Source organism: Trichomycterus rosablanca, chromosome 18, assembly GCF_030014385.1.
Source record: "Trichomycterus rosablanca isolate fTriRos1 chromosome 18, fTriRos1.hap1, whole genome shotgun sequence".
Classification (NCBI taxonomy): Eukaryota; Metazoa; Chordata; class Actinopteri; order Siluriformes; family Trichomycteridae; genus Trichomycterus; species Trichomycterus rosablanca.
The window spans coordinates 5697431-5719904 of NC_086005.1; the positions used below are offsets into that span (position 1 = coordinate 5697431).

A 22474-nucleotide genomic window follows, 5' to 3' on the forward strand; every position below is an offset into this window, starting at 1 on the left:
GGAACATGAGTGTGAAATTTAAAGAACAGCAACGTGACAGCATTGATTGACTCAATTTATGGCCGTGTTCTTGGCAAAAGCTCAAGAAAGAGCCAATAAACTGAAAGAAAAAAAGAGAAAAAAAAACAGTGGGCAGGATTTCAGCACACGGACTCTTCAAAGCTGTAAAGATCGTCAACCTTTCTTTCCTGGGTTATTCATAAACCATTACAACATTGTGCCTAAGGTACAAAAGAAACTATCCTCTGATTAATCTATTTATTCCAAGACAAAAGAACTACAGAAAACTTCTGGAAATACCTGTCCTACATGCTCGCTGAGACAAGGCATGGCTACGTCATCAATTCTTAATTCTGTGAGCTGAAGCATGTTGAAAGCAGGGTGTAACAAGAGAAGCCATTTAAGCAAGCACAAATAATTTGCCAGGACACAGAGTGGCATTTGTTCGGGTCTTGCCAGAAAAGGGGTGTGCTTGGTGTAGTCTCAAAATCCATCTCAATCCACCTCATGTTATTTCCACCAATGCAAAGCTAACCACATACACAAGCTCTGCTATATGGCCGAGCACTCATGATTTACTGTCAGGCTCAGAAGATGGGCTTTCTCCTGCTAACCATTACAAAACTGAGAAGGGGTGGGTGGCAGGTACGGCTCGTGTTTTGCCCCATGAGGGGGGAACAGCAGGCTATTCATTGTGTAACGGGGAACAGATGAGCTGCTTTTAACCACTCCAGTCAGCAGACTTCAGGGGGACGATCCATGCTGCACCTTCCATGTGGCTGTGGGATTTTCTTAAAGACCCTGTAAAAATGATTTATTATGAATGGTCGCAAACCTGACATATAATGTTAGCTTTGCAGTTTCTTATAAAACTCTGAAGAAAATGCTGGCATGTTGCTTTATTTAAAAAAATATTTTAGCTTAGTAATGAGTGACGGGGCAAAAATATTAAAGCATGATACTGAAAGACATTTACAATACCCAGTGTGTGTCATGTTCTTGCTGAGGTTTTTAATTTGATTAAAAAGGCACAAAAAGTGGATGCACATTAGTAAAATATAAGCATTTAACATTTACAAAATATTCTTCTTATAGTTAAAGGAAATAAGTTTAGAAAAGCAAGAGCACCCAATACCTACAATACTTAAAACTACATTATTGGTCATCACTTAAATATTATATTTAGTTTTTCTTTTTTTTATTCCTTATAAAATGCAGTTATAATTGCACACAAATTCATGCCAGTTTAGAAAGTAGCTTAAGACATATTTTAGTCTCATAGAAAACAGCAGGTAAGGAGCTATTACATAAAATTAATGTTTGATTAAGTTGGTCACACAAAAACACCCTACTTTACTGCGCAAACACAACATTAACCTTTAAAGAAACACACCCAATGCTAAAAATATATTTTCCTAATTTAAAGCAATGTTAATATAAATGGAAGGTACAAACCCTCTATTGTTTGGGTATATTTATGCATCTTTTACTGATTAAAATCATACTGGTCTTGATTTTTATATCCACCATCTAGAAAAGGCAGTGAATTACAAGCATATATGGATCTGTCCTAACTCAGACTTCCCCGTAGTAAAGGAAACTTACAACATAACCAGTTAATTGTTTAACTTATGTGGTTTGACTAAGGTAAATACTCCGTCCACAAACATACCAGCAACAGACACGAAGCATGGCAACAATGGCAAATGGCAGTAATGTCAATGTGAATGCAGCCAACAACACAACCCCCCCATATGCCTAAAAAGTGCATTTCCTGTCCCTCCTCCATGTGTAATAATAACACAACTACAAACATCTGGGGAATTGTGCCCCCTTAAATGGGCAGTGCTACAATCAGCCCACTGTTCAGTATAATAAAACTCTGAGACACATGCACTTGCAGTGTTGATGCAGTGGGTGTGGTATTGATGTATGCCTGGAAAAGAAATACAAGCTGACGACATGTGCGTACCTTGCTGCATACCTGGCTGCATAGTTTAAAATTCCACTGCAAATTAGATTTGAGCAACCGAACCGAAATTCTTGCTCTAAACCATCAATAAACAGGCAAATGTTGTTCCCAGTGTTTTCCACAAACCAGCTTGTAAAACCCTCACAAGTGAATAAAAAGGCAAAATATGACCAAACAAACAACAACGTCTCAGCGTCTGTTCCAAATTTCATTTCCCTGCAGTGAAATTTAGTCAGCTCTAGTTCTCCATTACTTCTAAAAAACTAAAAGCAGAAGAGAAAAGCTGCCCCTGATTTGAAAGCAAAAAGCTACTGATTGTCATTTAGGTTTTTATTATTGTTGTTTTCTAATACCACCATGTACATTATTTGTTAATAATTCCCATTGCCCCAAAATGGTTAACCTCTTTAGGATGGGCGATTTTTATTATTTATATTGGTATTTTAATTTAAAATTCCTGGCATAGTGCACCAGTCCTCTTTTTTTAAATGAAAATGTGCTACGGTGCCACTCATGTGGCGCAGTGGTAAAAAACCGCTAGCACACCAGAGTTGACATTTCATACTGGTCGGTTCAAAACTTAGCTTTGCCATCTGTCTGGGCAGCTACACGAACAACGATTGGCTGTTGTTCATACCGGGTGAGAGCCGGAGCCAAAACCTCATAACTGATGCAGTTATGACCTCTGCTGGCTGATTGATGGCACCTGCACATAGTCGAGGGATTATGCGTTGGGGGTGTGTCTCTCCGTACACAAAGCTGATCCGCATGTGAACTCGCCTCGTGCAGGTGAAAAGATGCAGTCGGCTTCTGCACACGTGTAGGAGGGAGCGTGTGTTAGTCTCGTTCTCCTCAATCAGGAGTGGAGATCAGCGGTAGAGAGTAAGCGTAATGCATTTAGGCAATTGGATATGACTAGATTGAAAGGAAAATTGGGGGGGGGAAATTGCTACGGTCAATAATTAATTTTTAAAACAGTTTTATTTATTACGCTCTTGCCAGATACCTGTAGGTACATGCTATGCTATGATGCTGGGGTAGAAGAACAATTAGTTGTGTTAAGAGGCTAAATCAGTAAGGAGACAAAAAAAAGTTAAAAGAGATTTTCAGGAAAGTGGAAAGAATGACTCACTTGCCCTGAGAGAAAAGGATTCCAGATTCTCTCACCAGGATGCGAGATGGTACAAAACAAGGAAGCGTTTTGTACCAGTTTCCTGCACCAAAGCAGAAGCTAGATCATGTTACAGATGATCACCAGTATCCAATGTAAAGAGCTCAATCAGAAAGCAGCACATTACACATGATCTTGCATGTATACAGTATCAGGAGTACATGATAGTACAGTCGGCCCTTCATAATCATAAGAACTGGAATTGAATTTAATAGTATAAATCATGAGATTTGAACAGATAAGTGCTGCATTTAAATGATGCTGCTACATCTGAATCAAAATAATGATGACAAAATGATGACATGTTGCTCTACACAAAGCTACAACCCAGAGACAGTAACTGCATTTACTTTCAACAGGCTATGCATCTTGTTTATCTAAAGATGCAAACCAATAAAAATATGCATAAATACAACAAAGAAAAACAAAACAATAAAAGAGTCATTTAGCAGCATGGTACTTGACCCTTCACAGCCTTACAGTAAAAAGCTACATATCTCTGCAACATGCCAGGTCTTAAAGAGCATTTCTCTGTTCATTAGCATTGCTATCTTTTCCCACACAAAGCTCCAGAAAATAATATAAATTCTGCTGCTTTTATATAAATAAAAAACGATCTGCTCAAAGCTGTGAGATCAGGCACCAACAATTAGAGGCACCACAGGAGGGACAACAACAAGATCAGCACAACACCAGAGTTCAGCAGGCTGTGATTTCAGCTCTGCACGGCCAAACGAGGCCGAGATCATAAAGGAACTGAGGAATCCATGTTAGAAAAGGGAAGCACCTATGTGGTTAATGTATGAGTGAGCAGAACAACTACACAGGCTGCAAAACAAAGTGACACATTGGGTGTGAAAATGAATTATTAATGTGAAAAGCATTAAACATTTTTATGTTCATCCTACAATTAGAACTGCTTTATTTTTATATTGTATTATGGCTTTTTGCAATTCATTAAGTTAGCTGCAAACTCTGAAGCCATTAGTTCATACAAGCGTGCCTATTAACGTAAGAAAAAAAGCCAAACACAAAACAGCTGAGAAATAAAACTCCAGGGAAGCGGAAATTAGCACTAGTGGACACCGGCTTCAAAGACTCGAGCTACTATCAGCTCTGCAACCACCGTTACAGACAAGCATGCAAAGAAATTCAGCATTAAAGAAAACGATTCATCAGTGACTCCAGCCTGGAATTACATGTGAAAAATGTAAAGTGTTTTTAAGTGTTAACCCCTGTTGGGCAAAGAAACAGCATCTGATTTAACTCGACACCTTCTGTGTAGCCTCGAGCCTTAATACAATCAGGTTCAAGAAAAATGCATTTTCTCTTCACCTCAGAACCAGCAACAAATTCAAAATAGCAGAGAACAAAACTTTAATTTTACTTCAATAAAACAAAAACGTATAATATGAGTCGGTACTAGAGCTGTCAATTATTATGGCAGTATGCTGACTGACTACATGTTGAGCTCGGCACATGTGGATCTGTTTGTAACTTTATTTATTTACAACAAATGATATGGATGATGTGCGTCATGCTCTTGTATAAATGTAAACTTTGCTTATCTCTTATAATAACTAAATTAATGTTGTCAGGAAGATCTTTAATATACAGACTGCATTTCTATTCATTTGTATTAGCATGTTTAGCTAGCCCTTGTAATGAACTATCAGCTACTGTTTGCTATTGGCTACCGTATAAAATTTACATTCTGAATGATTCTAAATTTATGGATCTTACAGTTTTACATTACATCACTGTTACAATTTATTTATTAAATAATGCATAAATACCTATAGATATTAAATGTATGCAGTGTTTTAAATTATAGTGGGATGCTATAAGAATGTTAATTGCTGACTAATGACAATTGGTCACTGATTAAAATAAACTTAGCTGGTACAAATGATTTTGCTTTTATTACTAAAAAACTGAAAATATCTAAAAAAGACAAAATAACTGTTTAAACACTTTTATTAAAATGAATGCATGGGTGCCACAGCAGTCTATTACACTAGCCACCACCACTGAGATCTGGGTACTATTGACCACCCGGGCATCTACGCAGACATGACTGGCTATGTCTGAAGTAGGAGGGGTGGACAATGCCCTGTAATAAATTGGCACCCTGTCCAGGGTATTCCTGATTTTACTTCAGTGTTTCCTGGTGGAACCAGACCAGCCACAACTCTGACCAGGATAAAGTGACTGATGAAAGTGAAAATGAGATAATTAAAAAAAAAAAAAAAAAAAAAAAAAAAAAAAAAAACACCTGAACATCCACGCTGGATTATCACAAAGCTACTGTCTAATGATAGTTAGTATACTAGTTAATATAATCTCTGTGGTGGACTAGTCTAAAAAAGCAGTGACATTGCAGTAGTATTACATTGAAAGTACTTGATACTGGTATTAGTACTTTGACAGTGTGAAACAACCAAAACTAACTGCACTGTACATGTGCCATCATATCGCTGCTGAAATGTACAGCCAGGTCATGCCGCTCAGTATTTAAATGTAATTCTGTAATGTTACACTGAGCTATTTCCTTTCCTCACTAGGTTCTAAAACAACATGGTGACAGCAGACACAGATCAATAAGCAAATCCCACAATAAACAATCAGTCATCTTTTAACAGAAAGAAGCGTTCATTCAGAATGACAGACAATACTTTGCTGTAAATTCACAATAACGTGACTCACCAAAACTGTACAGCAGTGAGTTGGTGCATCGCGGCTGAATGCTTTTATTGTGCACTTCAAACCAAAACCACTTTCTTATTTAGTCTGTGTGAAATGCAAGAGTGCTTCTGAGGTCTCACTGCGAAGTGAGAACAGTTTAATACAGAGTGTTGATTGGAAGAAGTAATCAAACATGTCTCGTCTAGTTTATACAGAGGTTTGGTTGTACACTGGCAGATACGAGTGAGTGTTTCAGGGGACAAAAACAACAAAAAAAGAAAATGACATTTATGTCAATGACCAGGCAGAAAGTACAGCTGTAGCACTATGCTGTAACTGGCATTGATTTTTACAAAGTCACACTTCACACTGGTTTAAGCTTTAATTTAAATGTGTAACAAGTCAATTAAAACACACACATACACACACACACAATATAACCATTACGGTAAACACAAGACTTAATTTAATTTAAGTTTTAGTCAGGTGTCACAGAATCACTATAAACCAGAGGCTAAAAAATAAAAACACTTTGACTACATCCTAAACTTCATACTGCAAAGTAAATAGTACATAATTTGGCAAAATATGACTGGACACCCCTTATATTTCATGGGTTTAGTTATGTTAACCACCCCCACTGCAAACAGTTCAATAAAGTTAAGCACACAGCCCTAAAATCTACATGGAAAAACTTGGTTGTGCACAAAAGATAAAAACAAACTTAAGCTAAAATTACCAGCTTGCCAAGCATCGCCTGGAGTGGTATGAAGCAGGGTTCTTAACTTCAATCCTGAGAACTTACTTCCCTGCGGAGTTTTCCCCTCAAGTTCTCCCTGTTCCCAACACACCTAATTAAAGCTACAGAGCATCTGATAACTCGCTCAAAAACTAAATCAAGTGGGGTATTCAAAATAAACTTTTAGTTTAGTGAGACTCAAGTGCTAGAGCTGAAAAAACCCTGCTATTAAGTGCATCAACACTGAGAGTGTTTTACTCCCTTGACTAATGAATCACACTTTATCTTCTGGCAGCCTTACAAACACATCTACAAACTGCTGAAAGCACGGTGCTAACTGTAATGTGTGGTGATTCAGAAATAATGGCCTTGTTTTTTTTTGATAACTTGATTTTTGGTAGTATGGGCTGGATCTCAGCCTTAAATATAGTTGAATCCTTTCCAAAACAGTCATGGACCTCCATTGATGCCTATGGTTTTGTATGCTATATTCTCCTTTGACCTCTCTCATGATTAAGACATTTCCACTTGCTGAACGATGCTCACTGAATATTGTTTTGGTTTTTCACACCATTTCTTGTGGTGTGTAGACACTGCGGTGTGAAAAATCCCAAAGGTTTAGCAGTTCCTGACATAGTAAAACTCGTCCATATGGATTAAATTTAGTTTAAAGTGAACATTTGCTGAATCTTTTGACCCGTGTCTATAAGATTTTATGCCCTGTGTTGCTGCAACATGACTGCAGACTGGATCATTTATTGAATGAATTATAGTGAATTTATAAATGAGATGTTCAGGTGTTTCTAAGAAAAAAGTCAGTGTGCATGTATGTGTTAAGGAAGATTAAAAGGTTAACCAATAACCAACAAAGAATCATTGTTCGATCAATGCTTTTGCTTAAACATTGTCATTTACATATTTTTTTGTAAAAAAAAATTGATGTCTAATTCCACTTAAGATTGAAGCTGCACTTTGTACAGAGTAACAGCACTGACTGGAAACACACCAGTTCGCAACCTCAATGTGAAGACATCAGTTCTGTGTACAGCTGCACTGAGGTTACTAATCTTACCAGAGCAACTTTTTCATGTGCAGTACTTATCTAATTTAAATAATGAAGGAACTTTTACATATTAAAATAAGAAATGAGGAAGCTGATTTGCGTCACTATGGAGTCTGGCTACATGTTAAATTCGGCACATACAGAACTGTAAGAAAAAAATGATTTGAATATTGTGTGTCATGCTTCAGTGTAAAGGTAAAACTAAACTCTTGTTGTTAGGAGAAGCTTTAATATACCGTCTGCACTAATTCATTTTAATATTATTTATTTATTTATTTATTAGGATTTTAACATCATGTTTTACACTCATGGTTACATTCATGACAGAAATGGTAATTACTCAAGATTCATCAGTTCACAAGTTTCATTTTGTATCTCCAATTTACCTCACCTGCATGTCTTTGGACTGTGGGAGGAAACCAGAGCTCCTGGAGGAAACCCACGCAGACACGGGGAGAACATGTAAACTTCACACAGAAAGGATCCGGACCACCCCACCTGGGGATCGAACATAGGACCTTCTTGCTGTGAGGCGACAGTGCTACCCACTGAGCCACCGACTTCATTTTGATGGGTGTCTTGTAAGCACTTGTAATGACCTCTTCACTATCGACTGGGTTTAAAATCTACATTTTGAATGTTGTACTGGTTCTGTTTTTTTTACTGTGCTTTTAATGTCAAGTTTGCTATATTTTTCTATTTTGCATAAAAAAAAAAGCATGTGTGACTTGATATAAGGATTGAAGATGTGTTTTATACTTTGATGAGATGCTATTACTGTCAGTTAATGACTAACAGTCATCTAACGATGGTCAGTTATGGGTTAAAAGTAATTGCAAAATTGTATCCACAGTATGTATGTGTATAGAAATAACAAGTATGGCTGATTCATAGCCAACAGGTGTATAATCAATAGGTGTAAAATCATATCATGACCAATTCTGGATGAAGATGGCAGGAGGAAGGCTAAGTGATCTAGAAAAGGAGTTTATTATTTAAACACAGATTCCAGAGGCTTCAGTTACAAAGACTGATAAATGTTTTAACAAGTCTGGAGCAAATTCAACAGGAGAGCAGCATGGCTGCCCGGATGCTTGGCCACTATAACCAGGCTGTCAGATGGCTCTGTTATGTTGTGGGAGGCATTTTATCATGATTTGGGTTCTCTTGTCATCTTTAAGGTAAAGGTCACTCTAAATCACAGGCCTAGATGATCTCAACCCAACACAAAATGCATAAAGGAGATTAAGGACCAACATGATAGACGGTACAGCACCAACTGTTTTCAAAACAGTTGAAAGAATGTTATTGCTCCTGGCACTGTTCCAGATACCTGTAGAGTTTCAATAAAGGCACATTTTGGTAATCTGATGTCTTGTGATAGCTCAACACCTCACAACACTTTAGTCAAAACACAACGTGTCATCCATCTAAACCCACACACATCAGCCCTCGCTGCAGTCATTATAGGATTACACCCAGAGAAAATATCATGCATGGGTCATTATTTCACATTTACCTTACTATGCCCAAAGCTACAGGATGCAATTTCACACAATTCACAAGGTCAATATGATAAAGTATAAAAAAAAAAAAAAAAAAACAATTAGGACACAATGCAAATGTAAAAAGACCTACATTTTATAATAAATATTCCGTCACCACAGAGAACAGATATTTAGCAGACTACATTACACAGTAACCTTGTTTGCTTGGTAAGGGCATTAGTCCCTGGGACAGGTTTAGCCAGTTTGCAGATGAGCAAGTCTGGGATCAGATCAGGTGCTCGTAAGCCATAGCGTTCATATTTGTAATAGATTAAACACTTTACATTCCATTAGAGCTATAAATTAACATCCTGTTAAGAACAATATAGAGATTTTATTCATTATACCTGATCAGGTTAGATGTACAATATGCTCCACACCTGACTCTATAGTCACTCATTACTGGGTACAGTTGGCTCAAACAGTCACCATATGCTTCATTACATTATCAGTCTGTGAAATAATTTCCACCTACATTTTTATGTCAGTGGCCGACCATAACACGTCTGCTCACAGAACTAAACACAACCGCTGACAGAACACCAATTTCTCCAAAAATTTAAATACTTTTATTACTGTAGCTTTAAAAATAGCTTAACACAGCTGACAAAACAAGTCAGACTCAACTGTTTCAACAGCGCATACAAAACCACTACGTCCTAAATGATGTGCACATCACTCTTAAATGCTTTTAGCTCATTCTACACCACTGGTTACAGCAACACATCCTGGTTACATTTCCAGCAAGTAGGAATGCAATGGATTAACCGGTTAACCTTTAAATGACAATAAAGTTATTGTTCAATTAATGTTGTCATTAATAAGAATGTCATTTATATTTACTTTCATTTGTTCCATTTGAGAGTGCAGCTACCATCCATACAGAGTAAGAACACCGATTTAAAGCCCACCTTGAGTACGCATTCGACAGCTCTGTATACAGCCGCATTGGACAAACATTTTTCTTAAATTATTATTGTAATTGTAATTGTATTGACACCACATCTATTACACAGTGAAATCATAAACAGTGAAGCTTTTTAATGTCAGTATGCAGTATGAAAGCAAGTTAAACAGATCTGAGTGTGGGGTTTTCTGATGTGGATATTTTGCATCATGCACCAGCATAAAGATAAAAACTGCTTATCTTCTGATAATAACAACAGTAGATCTTTATTTTTGATAATATTTTTGAGGTAATGTTCTAAGTATGCAAAACGCCAAAAAGTGCTGTAGATTGGTTAAATAACAACAGAACACCCTGGCTATTATAATAGAATGTGTTTGTAGAAAAAAAAGCATTTGATGGAAAGAACTGGATGTAATATGCTTAGTGGTTATGTGGCAGCAAGTGAATGTGTGGATAAAATAACAGATTTTACAAAATACCATAAAATTCTAAAACACACTGAATAACCCAGTCAAAATGTAAGGGCTCCTATAATCTTCTGACTTTACATTATTTAAAATCGGTGTGTACATTTAAAACATGCCGTACATACAAGACACCCTGAGGGTGACCAAACATTAGCACAGAACTGAACTTTTGTCTCTCTAAAAATGTGGCACTATTTAAAAACTCATACTAAAGGATATTTATGTTTGACTGTAAAGCAGTTTGTGTTATATACAATGTATTTATTTGGGTTGTTTTTTATAGTTTAGGGTTCTTCACGTAGTTACAATTGGAGAAAACATTACAAAACTACACCAATAGGGGGCCAGAACAAACTGCTAACCCCTAAATTTGAAATAATGTTATGTAATTGCATGCACATGACAAATCTGCTTTTAACTAGTGACTTAGACCATGTTTAATTACAATCATGTTTATAAAACCCCTCTTTTTTACCAAGCTTTTAAATTACTTTCACATACAAATCAAACAAAGCAGTCCTGGTCAGTTTTATAAACAGTTTTTCGACAGTTCACAATACAGCATCAAAAATCTATACTGCCGTATAAACGGTAAAGCCAAATCCTTGCTATTAGACATATTTCTTTTGTATAGTCTGATCATATAGTCCAGCCCTAGGAAGAACCAATCAGAGGGCCAGTAGAAATTTACTCAATGGCTGGATTTAATTTAATAGCCCTGCTAAGTAGTCTATGCTGCTTAACTATCAATGAACAGTTAAAAAAAATCTAATTCTGTTAGCAACATTGACTTTCTAGACTTTCTGTCTGTCCGAAACTCAAGCAAACATAATGTTTGCACTGATGACTACATCTGGGGTACAGAGGGAATTGTATATATTTAATGTTTGCCTCAAATATTCAATACTAAAGCACTGGCTTACACTGCCTAATGCAAGTGGGGGAGTTTTCTTCCATTTGACCCTGGAAATCCCCAGGGAGTGAAAGCAAAGCACATAATCTAATGCTTTCGGTTCTCCTACTGCACTGATGTGCATTGATAAGCAGTACAAACCCAACAATGCATTCTGTATGCTTATGAATACTGAAAAAACTGTGTAAAGGATACCAGTATAGAGGACTGTGTGTTGGAAAATACGTTGTTTTACTTTTGTTTTGATTAGGCAACATGTCATTCTTACATTCATGCTTTAAAAACATCTTTACAATACGTAATCTACACACTTAACTATATTTATGAGCAATGATAATGACTATATATTAAAACAAGTAAATTAATGAGGCTGTGTAATTCCAAAGCATAGAGGAAATATACATGTTTGAAATCAAAACCACTTATGAAGAAAAAAGCAAACTGGACTGACTCCTTTGTGTCTGTATTGAGTAAGGTATTTCAAATTCTCTGTGTCCACTAAACCCCTGGGGCTGCCACATGAGTTTTCAGGAAAAATACTGCTTCCTATCCCACCCACCCCCCAAGATGTGGAATTAACTAACATACAAAGTCAAACATACTCGTTTTTATTTAATCAAGGAGGGACGAATGATTATTTCGCTTTATGCTTACTTATTTTAATATTTTGGATGTATATAAGGGTAAATGTTTGCATATTATATATTATAAGCATATCATCAGACCTCCGCCCACATCTCTGCTCTTCCTACACACACACACACACCAGTAGTAAACAATCCACAATCCAGCCCTTCACATCAAATTATCAGTAATGTGATACATTTAAATGATTCTATAACAAAAATATTAATAAAAACACATAGTATATTAGAGTAATGTGTTTAAATTAATGACAGCAAATGTGTTCAGTGTATTACAGAATCCTATTCATGATCAGCCTACTTCCTCAAACCTAACTTTACTGCTGATACGCCCAGAATAAGATTCTGTTTCAAATCCATTTTAAATTAGACATGCATGGACACAAACGCTGCAGAATTGAAGCAAACATAAAGCCTATTTGCACTGAGGTGCGTTCACAAATTAGAACAATGTGCAAACTGTACATCCGAATCAATCAATTAGCTTAACCAGTCCACAAACAATTGCACAACTACAGTGTGTCTATATTATACCACAGCAGTGCCCATCACATAAAACACAGCATGCAGATAAAGCAGCAGGTCTGGACATGCTCATATTTAATGTTTATATCTTATAATAATAACATCACGAGGGAAACGCAAACCTACCCATCCATCGCACAGGAACGCAGACTGTAACGAGGTAAACCAGCACTGTGTGCATGTGAAAAAGAAAGAAAATCACACAGATTTGAGTTTTCTGGTGGATTTGGGTTGTTAGATCCGATCCGACTCCTCCAGCAAACACAAATTCAGTCCGCACAAAGACAGCCTGCACTTCCTGCTCCTGACGTCGAGCACTGAACACAGCAGGCATGCACAACACTGCACAGGCGCTTCTGTACAAAATGGCCTCCTCAGTCCGTACAGACACACCTTTTTAAAAACGAATTACAAAATCAATACAACACATGCACTGATTCATGTTTTAATCATTTACTGAACAATATGCTGATAAAACAGATAAGAAATAAAACATACAGCTGTACCTTGAAACAACGTCAATTAGTTCTGTGAGTGGCGTCGAGTTTAAAATGCGTTGAGTTTCAAGGTATTTTTTTCCCATATGGATGCTTGGTAAACCTGTTAATGTGTTCCATGGTCCGGTGGAACTGCATATATTTTAGGCTAATGTAAAATAATGGGGGTTTTGCAACATGGACCAGTAAACATGGTAATTTAGAGCAGCTAGTCTACTGTATTTGCTGGTGTATGTTGGCAGGTGGAGGGAAACCGTATGTTTTAACATGTAGAAAAAAATTTTAAAATTGTGTAAAAGTATGTAGCCTAGAGGAAACCCACGTAGACACTGGGCTACAAAACTCCCCAAAGTGACGTAGAGGTGAGACTGAAATACACGCAGTAAAGTGTCATTCTATCATAGGGCGTCTTTCACTCACCAACAGACTTACATACACAATCATGCACACCTAGGAGCAATTAGAGCAGCCAGATTTAACTACTGCTAGGCCAATGTTTTAAGGAGGTGGAAAGTAACCAAAGTACCTGGAGAAGACACACACATACATGGAAGAATATGACACGCTCTGGACACTGAGACTGAAAGTAAGGTTAAAATCCATGTCCCCAGTACTAACGTTGGTTCATGGGATCTTTATCTATGTCAAAATTAAAAACACATTCTGACAGAACTAATAACACACTGCACTACGTCCACACTGTCTCACAAGTGTGGATGTAGCGCAGCTACAGAGTCTTGGGACCATGGCCCTAACTTCAACCCTGGTCACTGTCTGTAAGAGGTCTGGCATGTTTTCTCCATGTTCACATGCCCTTAGTCTCATCTCCAAAAACTGTTTTAGTGACCAACTATTTCCCCTATAATGAGCTGACACCCTGTCTGGCTGGTATTCCTATCTTGGCTCTACCATATCCTTGACCAAACTAAACTAAATACTAAAGATTAATTAATGAATAAGTGAATACCATTAAAACTACAATTATTTTGTATTATTATTTCAGGCAGAATGTGTTTGTTTATTATTATGACTTGAATAAAACATGCCATATTCTATAAGAAATTAATTGCTATAATTCAGGTAACTTCCTCTGATTTAAATTACATTTTACTACAGCTGTAAATCTTACTATTAATAATGTATGTATAATCTAAAATTACAAGGGTCGCAATCTATTGCAAGGTTTTATCTACTTAATTATTGTTTTTTTCTAGATAGATAGATAGATAGATAGATAGATAGATAGATAGATAGATAGATAGATAGATAGATAGATAGATAGATAGATAGATAGATAGATAGATAGATAGATAGATAGATAGATAGATAGATAGATAGATAGATAGATAGATAGATAGATAGACACTTTATTGATCCTGAAAGAAATTTAAGGAAGTAGTAGTAGAAGTAATTACAAGGCCTGAATGCTCTTGCTCTGTAACAGGACAGATATGCCTCTTACTCTGTTTGTGAAACATGTGGGAACTTGTTGCACCAGTTAAACTAGTTTCAACTGTGTGTTTATAAAACTGCATGACAACCGTACTCCCTCTCACCTCTAAATTCCCTTATTGTTCCCAACACTTCAAATATAAAATATAAGTGCTAAAAACGAGGTTTCCAAAGCCACCAAAACAGCAAACCTCTTTTAAACCATTTCAGTGCATTTTAAACATTAATTAACAAGTTTTAACATTGTTAAAACTTGTTAATTCATCACTAAAATTATAGAGCACATTATTGTGCTCTATAATTTTAATATTGTAGGAGTTTGGGTAACACATTGAACTGTTAGGCAGACCACCACTGAGATCAGTGTCACTTTAGACTAGCAGGGAATAAGAACAGGGAATATCAGATGTAAGATATAAAGCAGTTAGGTCAAAGAACTGTGGAACAAATTTGTTGGAACAAGTTGCCTTTCTATTAACATACAAAAAAGTCTCACTGGTTAAATACAAGGAAAGCATTATCTGACTAGTTACAGTAAAATATTACCACATTTGTAATTATTACATTACTTTGTTTTAGAAATTAAATAATTATTGCTAGTTCTGTACTTTACTACTAATACTACCATTAATAATAATAATAATAATAATAATAATAATAATATTTATTAAATTATCAATAAATAATTTACTATTAAAGAAACAATTGATCTTTTAAAACAATATTATAATTAAGTAAATGTTAACATCATTATAAATAGTATAAATGTTGGTTATTCTTATTCTTAATATAATAATAATAATAATAATAATTTAATAATAATTTAATAATAATTCAAATAATATAAACAAATAAAGGATTGAAAGGTGGATCTCTGTACAGCAGAGGGCGATGGAGAAACGTTACTCAATGCAACATATCATTTGGTCTATTTTGTATTAATAGATTCATATTTTGTGCATAAGTAATATTTTTGATATTAATATATTTAAAGGTAAAATTCATCATACATTAATTTATAAGTCACGCACAGTAGTAGCTTTGTGTTGTTTGATGTTTTGAGCCACCGAAGAAGAAGCTGCAGTTGTTACGTCCCAAACATCACATTGTTTATTATCAAGTGCACTGGTTTTAAAGAATTGCAGTTTTAAAAATGACATCTGGCAGTCTATAATGGAATATCCAGTATAGTTATGACATTACCAGTGATCTACTGGTGCTTAGAGTACAATTGACGTAGATTGGGGGGTTGGAGTAGCTATAGGGCACTTTGAAGTGTATAGGGAATATGGTGCAAAGTGCAGTTTGGGATACTAATGTAAAACAGCGCTCACTAGGCTAAAGGGCACTCAGTGGTGACCCATTCATATTATGAGCGTCCCTTGTTGATTTGCAGGGGAAGATCAGACACATCCAGTCTCCAGAAGTTCCGACAAGACTCTATAAAGTACAAAATGCTGCAAAATACCGGGTGAGTTTGTTTGTATTTTACTAACACAAGCGTCTTTAAAGTTGCATGGAAGTCTGTTTATCTTCCTGGTTGGGTAAAAATTGTACCTTCACCCTGTCGGTGTGTGACTGGACCTTGAAATGGTCAGATTTGTTTTAGGTAGTGAAGTTAGAGTGCCAATGCACTATTTACTAACCAGTAAGCGATATGTACAGTTAGTCAGGGTATTCACTGAGAGGTCAGTTTATCGGATAAAACAGTTTACATATAGGTAACACTTTAGGCTAAATAACTTAAGTCCACCTTAAAACCGTTAGTCCACCTTAAAACCATCTGTTAGTTCTAAAGGACTGTAACGGTAGTACCACTGACCGAATGTTATTTGGACGGTGGTCCACCATAAGACTTTTAAGAAGGCTTGTCTCAACATAACAACAATTGTAGTAACTTGGTACTCTTAGAAATAATTAACTCATTAGAGATATGGGCCAGTGATAGCTCAGTGGTTAAGATACTGGACTAGTAAACAGAAGGTTGCCGGTTCAAGCCCCACCACCACCAAACCAAGTTGCCACTGTTGGGTCCCTGAGCAAGGCCCTTAACCCTCAATTGCTCATCGTGTTCTGCTCATTGTGCAAGTCGCTTTGAATGAAAGCGTCTGCTAAATGCTGAAAATGTAAATATAAGATATAGAAAAGCTAAGAAATTAATTAAGGAGGAACGGTCAAACCTAGCTATTTTAATAGCAGGTAAAAACAAGGCTTAATTCCAAGCCTTCTAATTCCAAGGCTTGACAAAGTGTTGTTTTATTTTTCTCCCCTCAAAACAATATTTAAAATATAAAAAACCTGAGAAAACTGGCCCACGGATGTTAATGTGTCTGGGTCAAGCAGGGGATGAATTCAACTAGTCCCCAGACTGCTTTTTGCTGCTAAATTTTACACAGTCTATTTACAGTACAATCAACTGAGGGTTAAGGGTCTTGCTTAATGGCAGATGTTGGGCTTGAACCAGCAACCTACCGTTTACTGGTCTAGTATGTTAACAGCTAAGTTACCTCTGCCATGGTCTAGTAGGTTATAATTTACAAATAACCAACAAAGAAATAATCATTCAAGTAATGCTGTCGGTCAAATACCAAAAAAACCCACACAAACATTTAAAGTCATTTTTAACAGCTGGTGGTTGATTTAAACTGATAGTTTGTAACTCACTCTCTCCCACCTTCAGTGTGCAGGTGCCAGTTTTTATATTTACTTGCTGAAAGAGCTCTGTTACAATCCAAATCCAAACATTTTTATGCAGTTATATTGTTTACATCATTAACAATAAAACCATTATAAATTAAAATCACAAACTGACGTTCTTTAACATCATAATAGAGCATAACTGCATGGGCATGTTAATCTCTGCACATTTGGATCTGTGTGTAACATGGTAGTTTGTTTGTTTGCTTTTTTATTTTATTTTATTTTTTATTTTGCATTTTGACATGGTCTAAGCTTGTTTTAACGGTTAACTGTTGACTGACCATCATTGGTTTTTGGTTTAAAGACGTTTGCTGCCTTAATTTTTAGATTATGCCACCAAAATGTTTTTCATCTACGAGATTTAGACAAAATGTTTTGAAGAGGAAGAATGTGAATTCTTTTAATGCCCTGGCATCACTAAGTCTTTTCCTTTTTTTTAAAAACAAAATTGCAGACATTTCTCCTTTATTTTTAGTCAAAATTGGCTATGCATTCAGTAATGTTGGAATGAGTGTTAATAGTTCTGTCTTGTTCACACACACAAATGCAGACACACCACAGAATTTTTGGTGTACTTTTTTATTTGAACTACTGCAGTACTAAAATGGTTAAGTACTATTTCTGGTATTAATTTTACATTTATTTACAGAAAGCTGTCAGGGTGCACCCTGTTTATCACTGGAGCAAGTCGGGGCATTGGAAAGGCCATCGCTCTCAAAGCTGCCCGGGATGGTGCCAATGTGGTAATCGCAGCCAAAACTGCTGAGGCGCACCCTAAACTACCTGGGACTATCTACACAGCTGCTGAGGAAAGTAAGCGTTTTTAATTGATATGACCATATTAGATAAAGGGTCTTATGTTTAAATGCCATCATTAATTGTGGCGGGACAAAAAAAGATCATGTACATCATGTATTATGAAAATGTAATAAAATGAGTTAACAGTTTGGTGTGGTCACACTAATCGGCTGTGTTTTAACTATCCATATCCATAGTTGAAGCAGCAGGTGGGAAGGCCCTGCCATGTATTGTTGATGTACGTGATGAGACACAGATCAATAATGCCTTGGAAAGTGCAGTACAGAAATTTGGAGGTGAGTGACAGAAAACTGTTTCAATCTAATTAGACTGGTTGTATAGTAGGAAATAAATAAACTACTTATTTGTTAATGTTATTTCCTTGGCATAATCTGTTGCAGGAATTGATATTTTGGTGAACAATGCCAGTGCGATCAACCTCACCGGGACACTGGACACACCCATGAAAAAAGTGGATCTTATGCTCGGTATCAATCTCAGAGGAACGTATCTGACGTAAGTGAAGGCTTAGTTAGACTGGGTTTACTCCGGGTTCTCCGGTTTCCTCCCACAGACCAGGTGAGGTGAACTGGAGATACTAAATTGTCCACGACTGTGTTCGATATAACTGATGAACCTTGTGTGTAATGAGTAACTACCGTTCCTGTCATGAATGTAACCAAAGTGTAAAAACATGACGTTAAAATCCTAACAAACAAACAAACACTGTTCTAGACCCCAACCAGCATTTATATGACATTTAAAGACAGAGAAAACCACGCATCTAGGAACATCATAAATGCTCTTTGAAACATTGGAACTCATGCTGGTGTTACATGGATCATCAGATTTTGCACAAACTTGTGGAGCCCATGTCTGCTAAAGACACCCCAAAAAAGTAGCTTTTCATTTAAATTATTATTATGCAACATGAATGTAAAAAAAAAAGCAAAATAAAAGCATTGTTATTAGTGATCTCAGACGTCATTTATATAAAAAGGTGGTTGGTTTTGTTTAATGCTATAAACTTTGTATTTAGAAATTTTCTTAAATGTCTAAAAACAAACAAAAACTGCTGGTAAATGTAAGTCATTATTTCTTAGTTCTTTTTGTATGATCCAAGGGATTATTGTAGTTTCTTTTCTCATGTGTGATTTCCTAACCAACTTTTATTTTACTTGTATTTTTTTTATTTTATGTCATTTAATGAAAATCTACAACCTAGTTTCAGACGTATTTATTTTTTAATACATCAGGTCCAAACTGTGTATCCCACATCTCCTGAAGAGCAAAAGCCCTCACATTCTTAACCTCAGTCCTCCCCTGAACCTAAATCCCATCTGGTTTAAAAATCACACAGGTAAGATACAATGATTAAGATTATTTTTTATTATTTTTTAATATGTTGTTTTTGTATCTTATACACTCTTATTCTGTGTGCAGCTTACACCATGGCAAAATACGGCATGTCCATGTGTGTACTTGGAATGGCTGAAGAATTCCGAGGATCCATTGCAGTCAATGCTTTATGGCCACGGACAGGTTACTTCTAATTAATCACTATAGTGTATTGCAATTCGACCTTATCCAGCAATTATTTCATGGTTGTTTTTTCTAATGTTAAAGCTATTCAAACGGCTGCGATGGACATGCTGGGTGGATCCGAAATAGGAAAACAGTGCAGGAAGGTGGCTATTATGGCTGATGCTGCATATGCCGTCCTCAGCAAACCTGTTGGCTTTACAGGACAGTTCATCATTGATGAAGATATCCTAAAGAAAGAAGGCGTTAATGACTTTGATGTATATGCAGTTAAGCCCGGTAAGTTAAGATGCCTGAGCAGAGATTTTAAGTTTTTTTTCCTCTTAATCTTTTAAGAATAATGTCTTATTGTTTTTTGGAAAATGGCATACCTAAACCTCTCTTTAATTGTAAATGACAAAACCTTTCCGGTCCTACCGAGGTCCAAAAGTGGTCTTGTTTTATATGCATGTCATCATAAATAAAGAGCATCTATGAGCATCTGCTACCTCTCTTGAAATATTGAAATAAAGAAAGTTGGATTAAACACGCTGCTCTGTTTAAAAGAAAGCTTTTAAATTTGATGATTAAGTAATGGAATTTGTTTTTAACTAGGAGCATGTTTACTTTCATGGACAAAGTTTTTACTATCATGTGTTTACATCATTCATAGTATGTTTCATTAGTCTTAAATGCTGTACTGTTTTTGCTGACATCACTTAAGAAAACCAGTAAATGGCAGGGTTCGTACTGGAAGTTGAATTGCTGTAATTTGGTTCACTAAGGTCATCCATTGCTTCCTGACTTCTTCTTGGACGAAGAGCCCGAGAAGCTTGAGAAGATGATGTTGGATCACGGTAAGTATGTAATTAATTAATTACCTATGCTCATAAGCTGGGCTCATGCAGTTCAAGGTAAATGAAGAATCAGTATTTTATGTCGTTCTATAAGGCTAACAGTCCTCCGTCACCAGAATGTAATTTTTTTGCAGTAGGAATGTAGTAGACTTGTCTATACTTAAATAAGTGTGGCATGCTGGCACAGCTGGTAGTCATGTGGCATAGTAGCTTGTATACAAAATAAACCACAGAATTACATACATTTACACAGACCATACAGGAAGAAGAGGAAAGCAGTTAAAATATTTTTGTACTGTTAGCTTTGTACTGTTTTTTCAGGCCAAATGATCTTTTGTCTTAAAAGAAATTAGTAGTAGTTAAAGAGACCTCAGTGTAATATTATTATGGGACATCTTGGAGATCTGGGAGATTCCAAAAGCATTAGCTTGTGTTTCTTAAAGAAGCTTATGGTAAATTTTGTAGTATGTGTTGAGTAATTGTTCTGTTGTAGATGTCAGTCTCATTTAGCTTTGTTTTTTTTGACTGGCTGTCTGTTGATCCAGAGTGCCTTGATATAATAGATTACCAGTTGTTAGGGTGTTTTTTCTTTTTCTGCTAACCTACTTTGCAAATGCATATTGTGTAAAACAAAAAATTGGAAAATGCAGTCTTTAGGATGGACACTTACATTAGGATCCAAGGGACGTCAAGTGAACTTTTTCCATGCATTTTTTCCTCAGGTGCCACTCCAGCTTTCCAGGCAGGAAAAACAGTAACAGAAATGCCCAGCGGACCCATCGCTTACACATTTAAAATACTCAGTGGTGTGATTAATTCAGACGTTGTCAAATCCACACAGGGTATTTACAAATTCGAACTTTCTGGTAAGTCTTGTTATTTAAAGGCTTAAGTCCTGTTTGAAACAGAACTAGTGTTTTTAAACTAACCTTCACCAGTAAAAATGTTAAGGTTTGTTGGGTATTTGTTTTAGGGGAACATCCTGGAATTTGGTACATTGACCTGAAAAATGATAGCGGCAGTGCAGGCAGTGGAGAACCATCGGGTAAAGCTGATGTGGTCATGAGCATGGACAGTGCTGACTTCACCAAGATGTTTACAGGTGGGATAGAACAAGAACTAAGCAAAGGTTGTTTACATACGCTGCTAGAGTAAGACATAAAGAGTGAAAATGTTAGGGGAAATAGGGCAGTCTTAGTATTTAAGTACTACTTATTTTATAACCTCAATATTATACACACATTTAGAACAGAAATGTACTTTGCATAATAAAACCCAAAAGGTTAAGTCTTATTTATATGTGTTGGTTTGGAAGGTGGTATTGGTTTGTGTGGAAAGGGGACAAAAAAATCCAGATATATAAAAGATTGAAATGCATGTTTACAATAGCTACAAATATTTTAATAACACTTTTGATGGTATATCTTGACAGGAAAGTTAAAACCAACCATGGCCTTCATGTCTGGAAAGCTGAAGATCAAGGGTGACATGGCTTTGGCGATCAAAATGGAGAAGATGATGGCCTTAATGAACAAGTCAAAGTTGTAATAGGAATGCCCTGTTTTCTGCCTAAATTAGTACACAATTAGTAAATTCAATGTGTCTGTTTTTAGTGAGGGTGTATTAAATCATTAGCTAAATGCATTTTAAGACATTCTTGCTTTTATAGGAATGCAACGTTTCAACATGCTACATGTTTTGTATTCATTTGAATAATATCAAACAAAGAAATATAACAGACCTCACTAAACCCAACACATTTGACCTTCAGTTGTATTTTACTAGCACCAAATAAAACAACTACACTCTTGTACCTCTGGTTATTTAATAAAATGTGTTTCTCTATTTTACCATATTAAAGGAGCACACAACACTCAATGCAAACTTCTGTTCACTGTTGAAAGCACTGAAAATTGGCATTCAGGCATCAAAACTGGGCTGGAGCCTGTTTTCTCCAAGATTGGATGATTGGCAGGGCATGTGTGCATCGTTTACTTGTGGAAGTGATGGCAC

At 36.2% G+C, this 22474-nt stretch overlaps 2 protein-coding genes across 2 annotated transcripts in view; one reads left to right on the forward strand and one right to left on the reverse strand.

Moving 5' to 3' along the window:
• ptbp3 (polypyrimidine tract binding protein 3) overlaps window positions 1-12788 on the reverse strand; it is a 69390-nt gene extending 56602 nt beyond the window's left edge. Inside the window, exon 1 of the mRNA XM_063013910.1 lies at window positions 12763-12788. The gene's annotated coding sequence lies outside the window, so the exon portion shown is untranslated. The remainder of the gene's footprint in view (window positions 1-12762) is intronic.
• Window positions 12789-15947: 3159 nt separating this feature from the next.
• Window positions 15948-22274, forward strand: hsdl2 (hydroxysteroid dehydrogenase like 2). Its single transcript, XM_063013879.1, has 11 exons — window positions 15948-16056; window positions 17935-18098; window positions 18281-18379; window positions 18485-18599; window positions 19340-19443; window positions 19527-19625; window positions 19710-19904; window positions 20390-20461; window positions 21184-21327; window positions 21435-21563; window positions 21894-22274. The coding sequence occupies exons 1-11, from the start codon at window positions 16040-16042 to the stop codon at window positions 22007-22009; spliced, it is 1254 nt and encodes a 417-aa protein (XP_062869949.1). The 5' UTR covers window positions 15948-16039; the 3' UTR covers window positions 22010-22274.
• The last annotated feature ends 200 nt before the right edge of the window (window positions 22275-22474 follow it).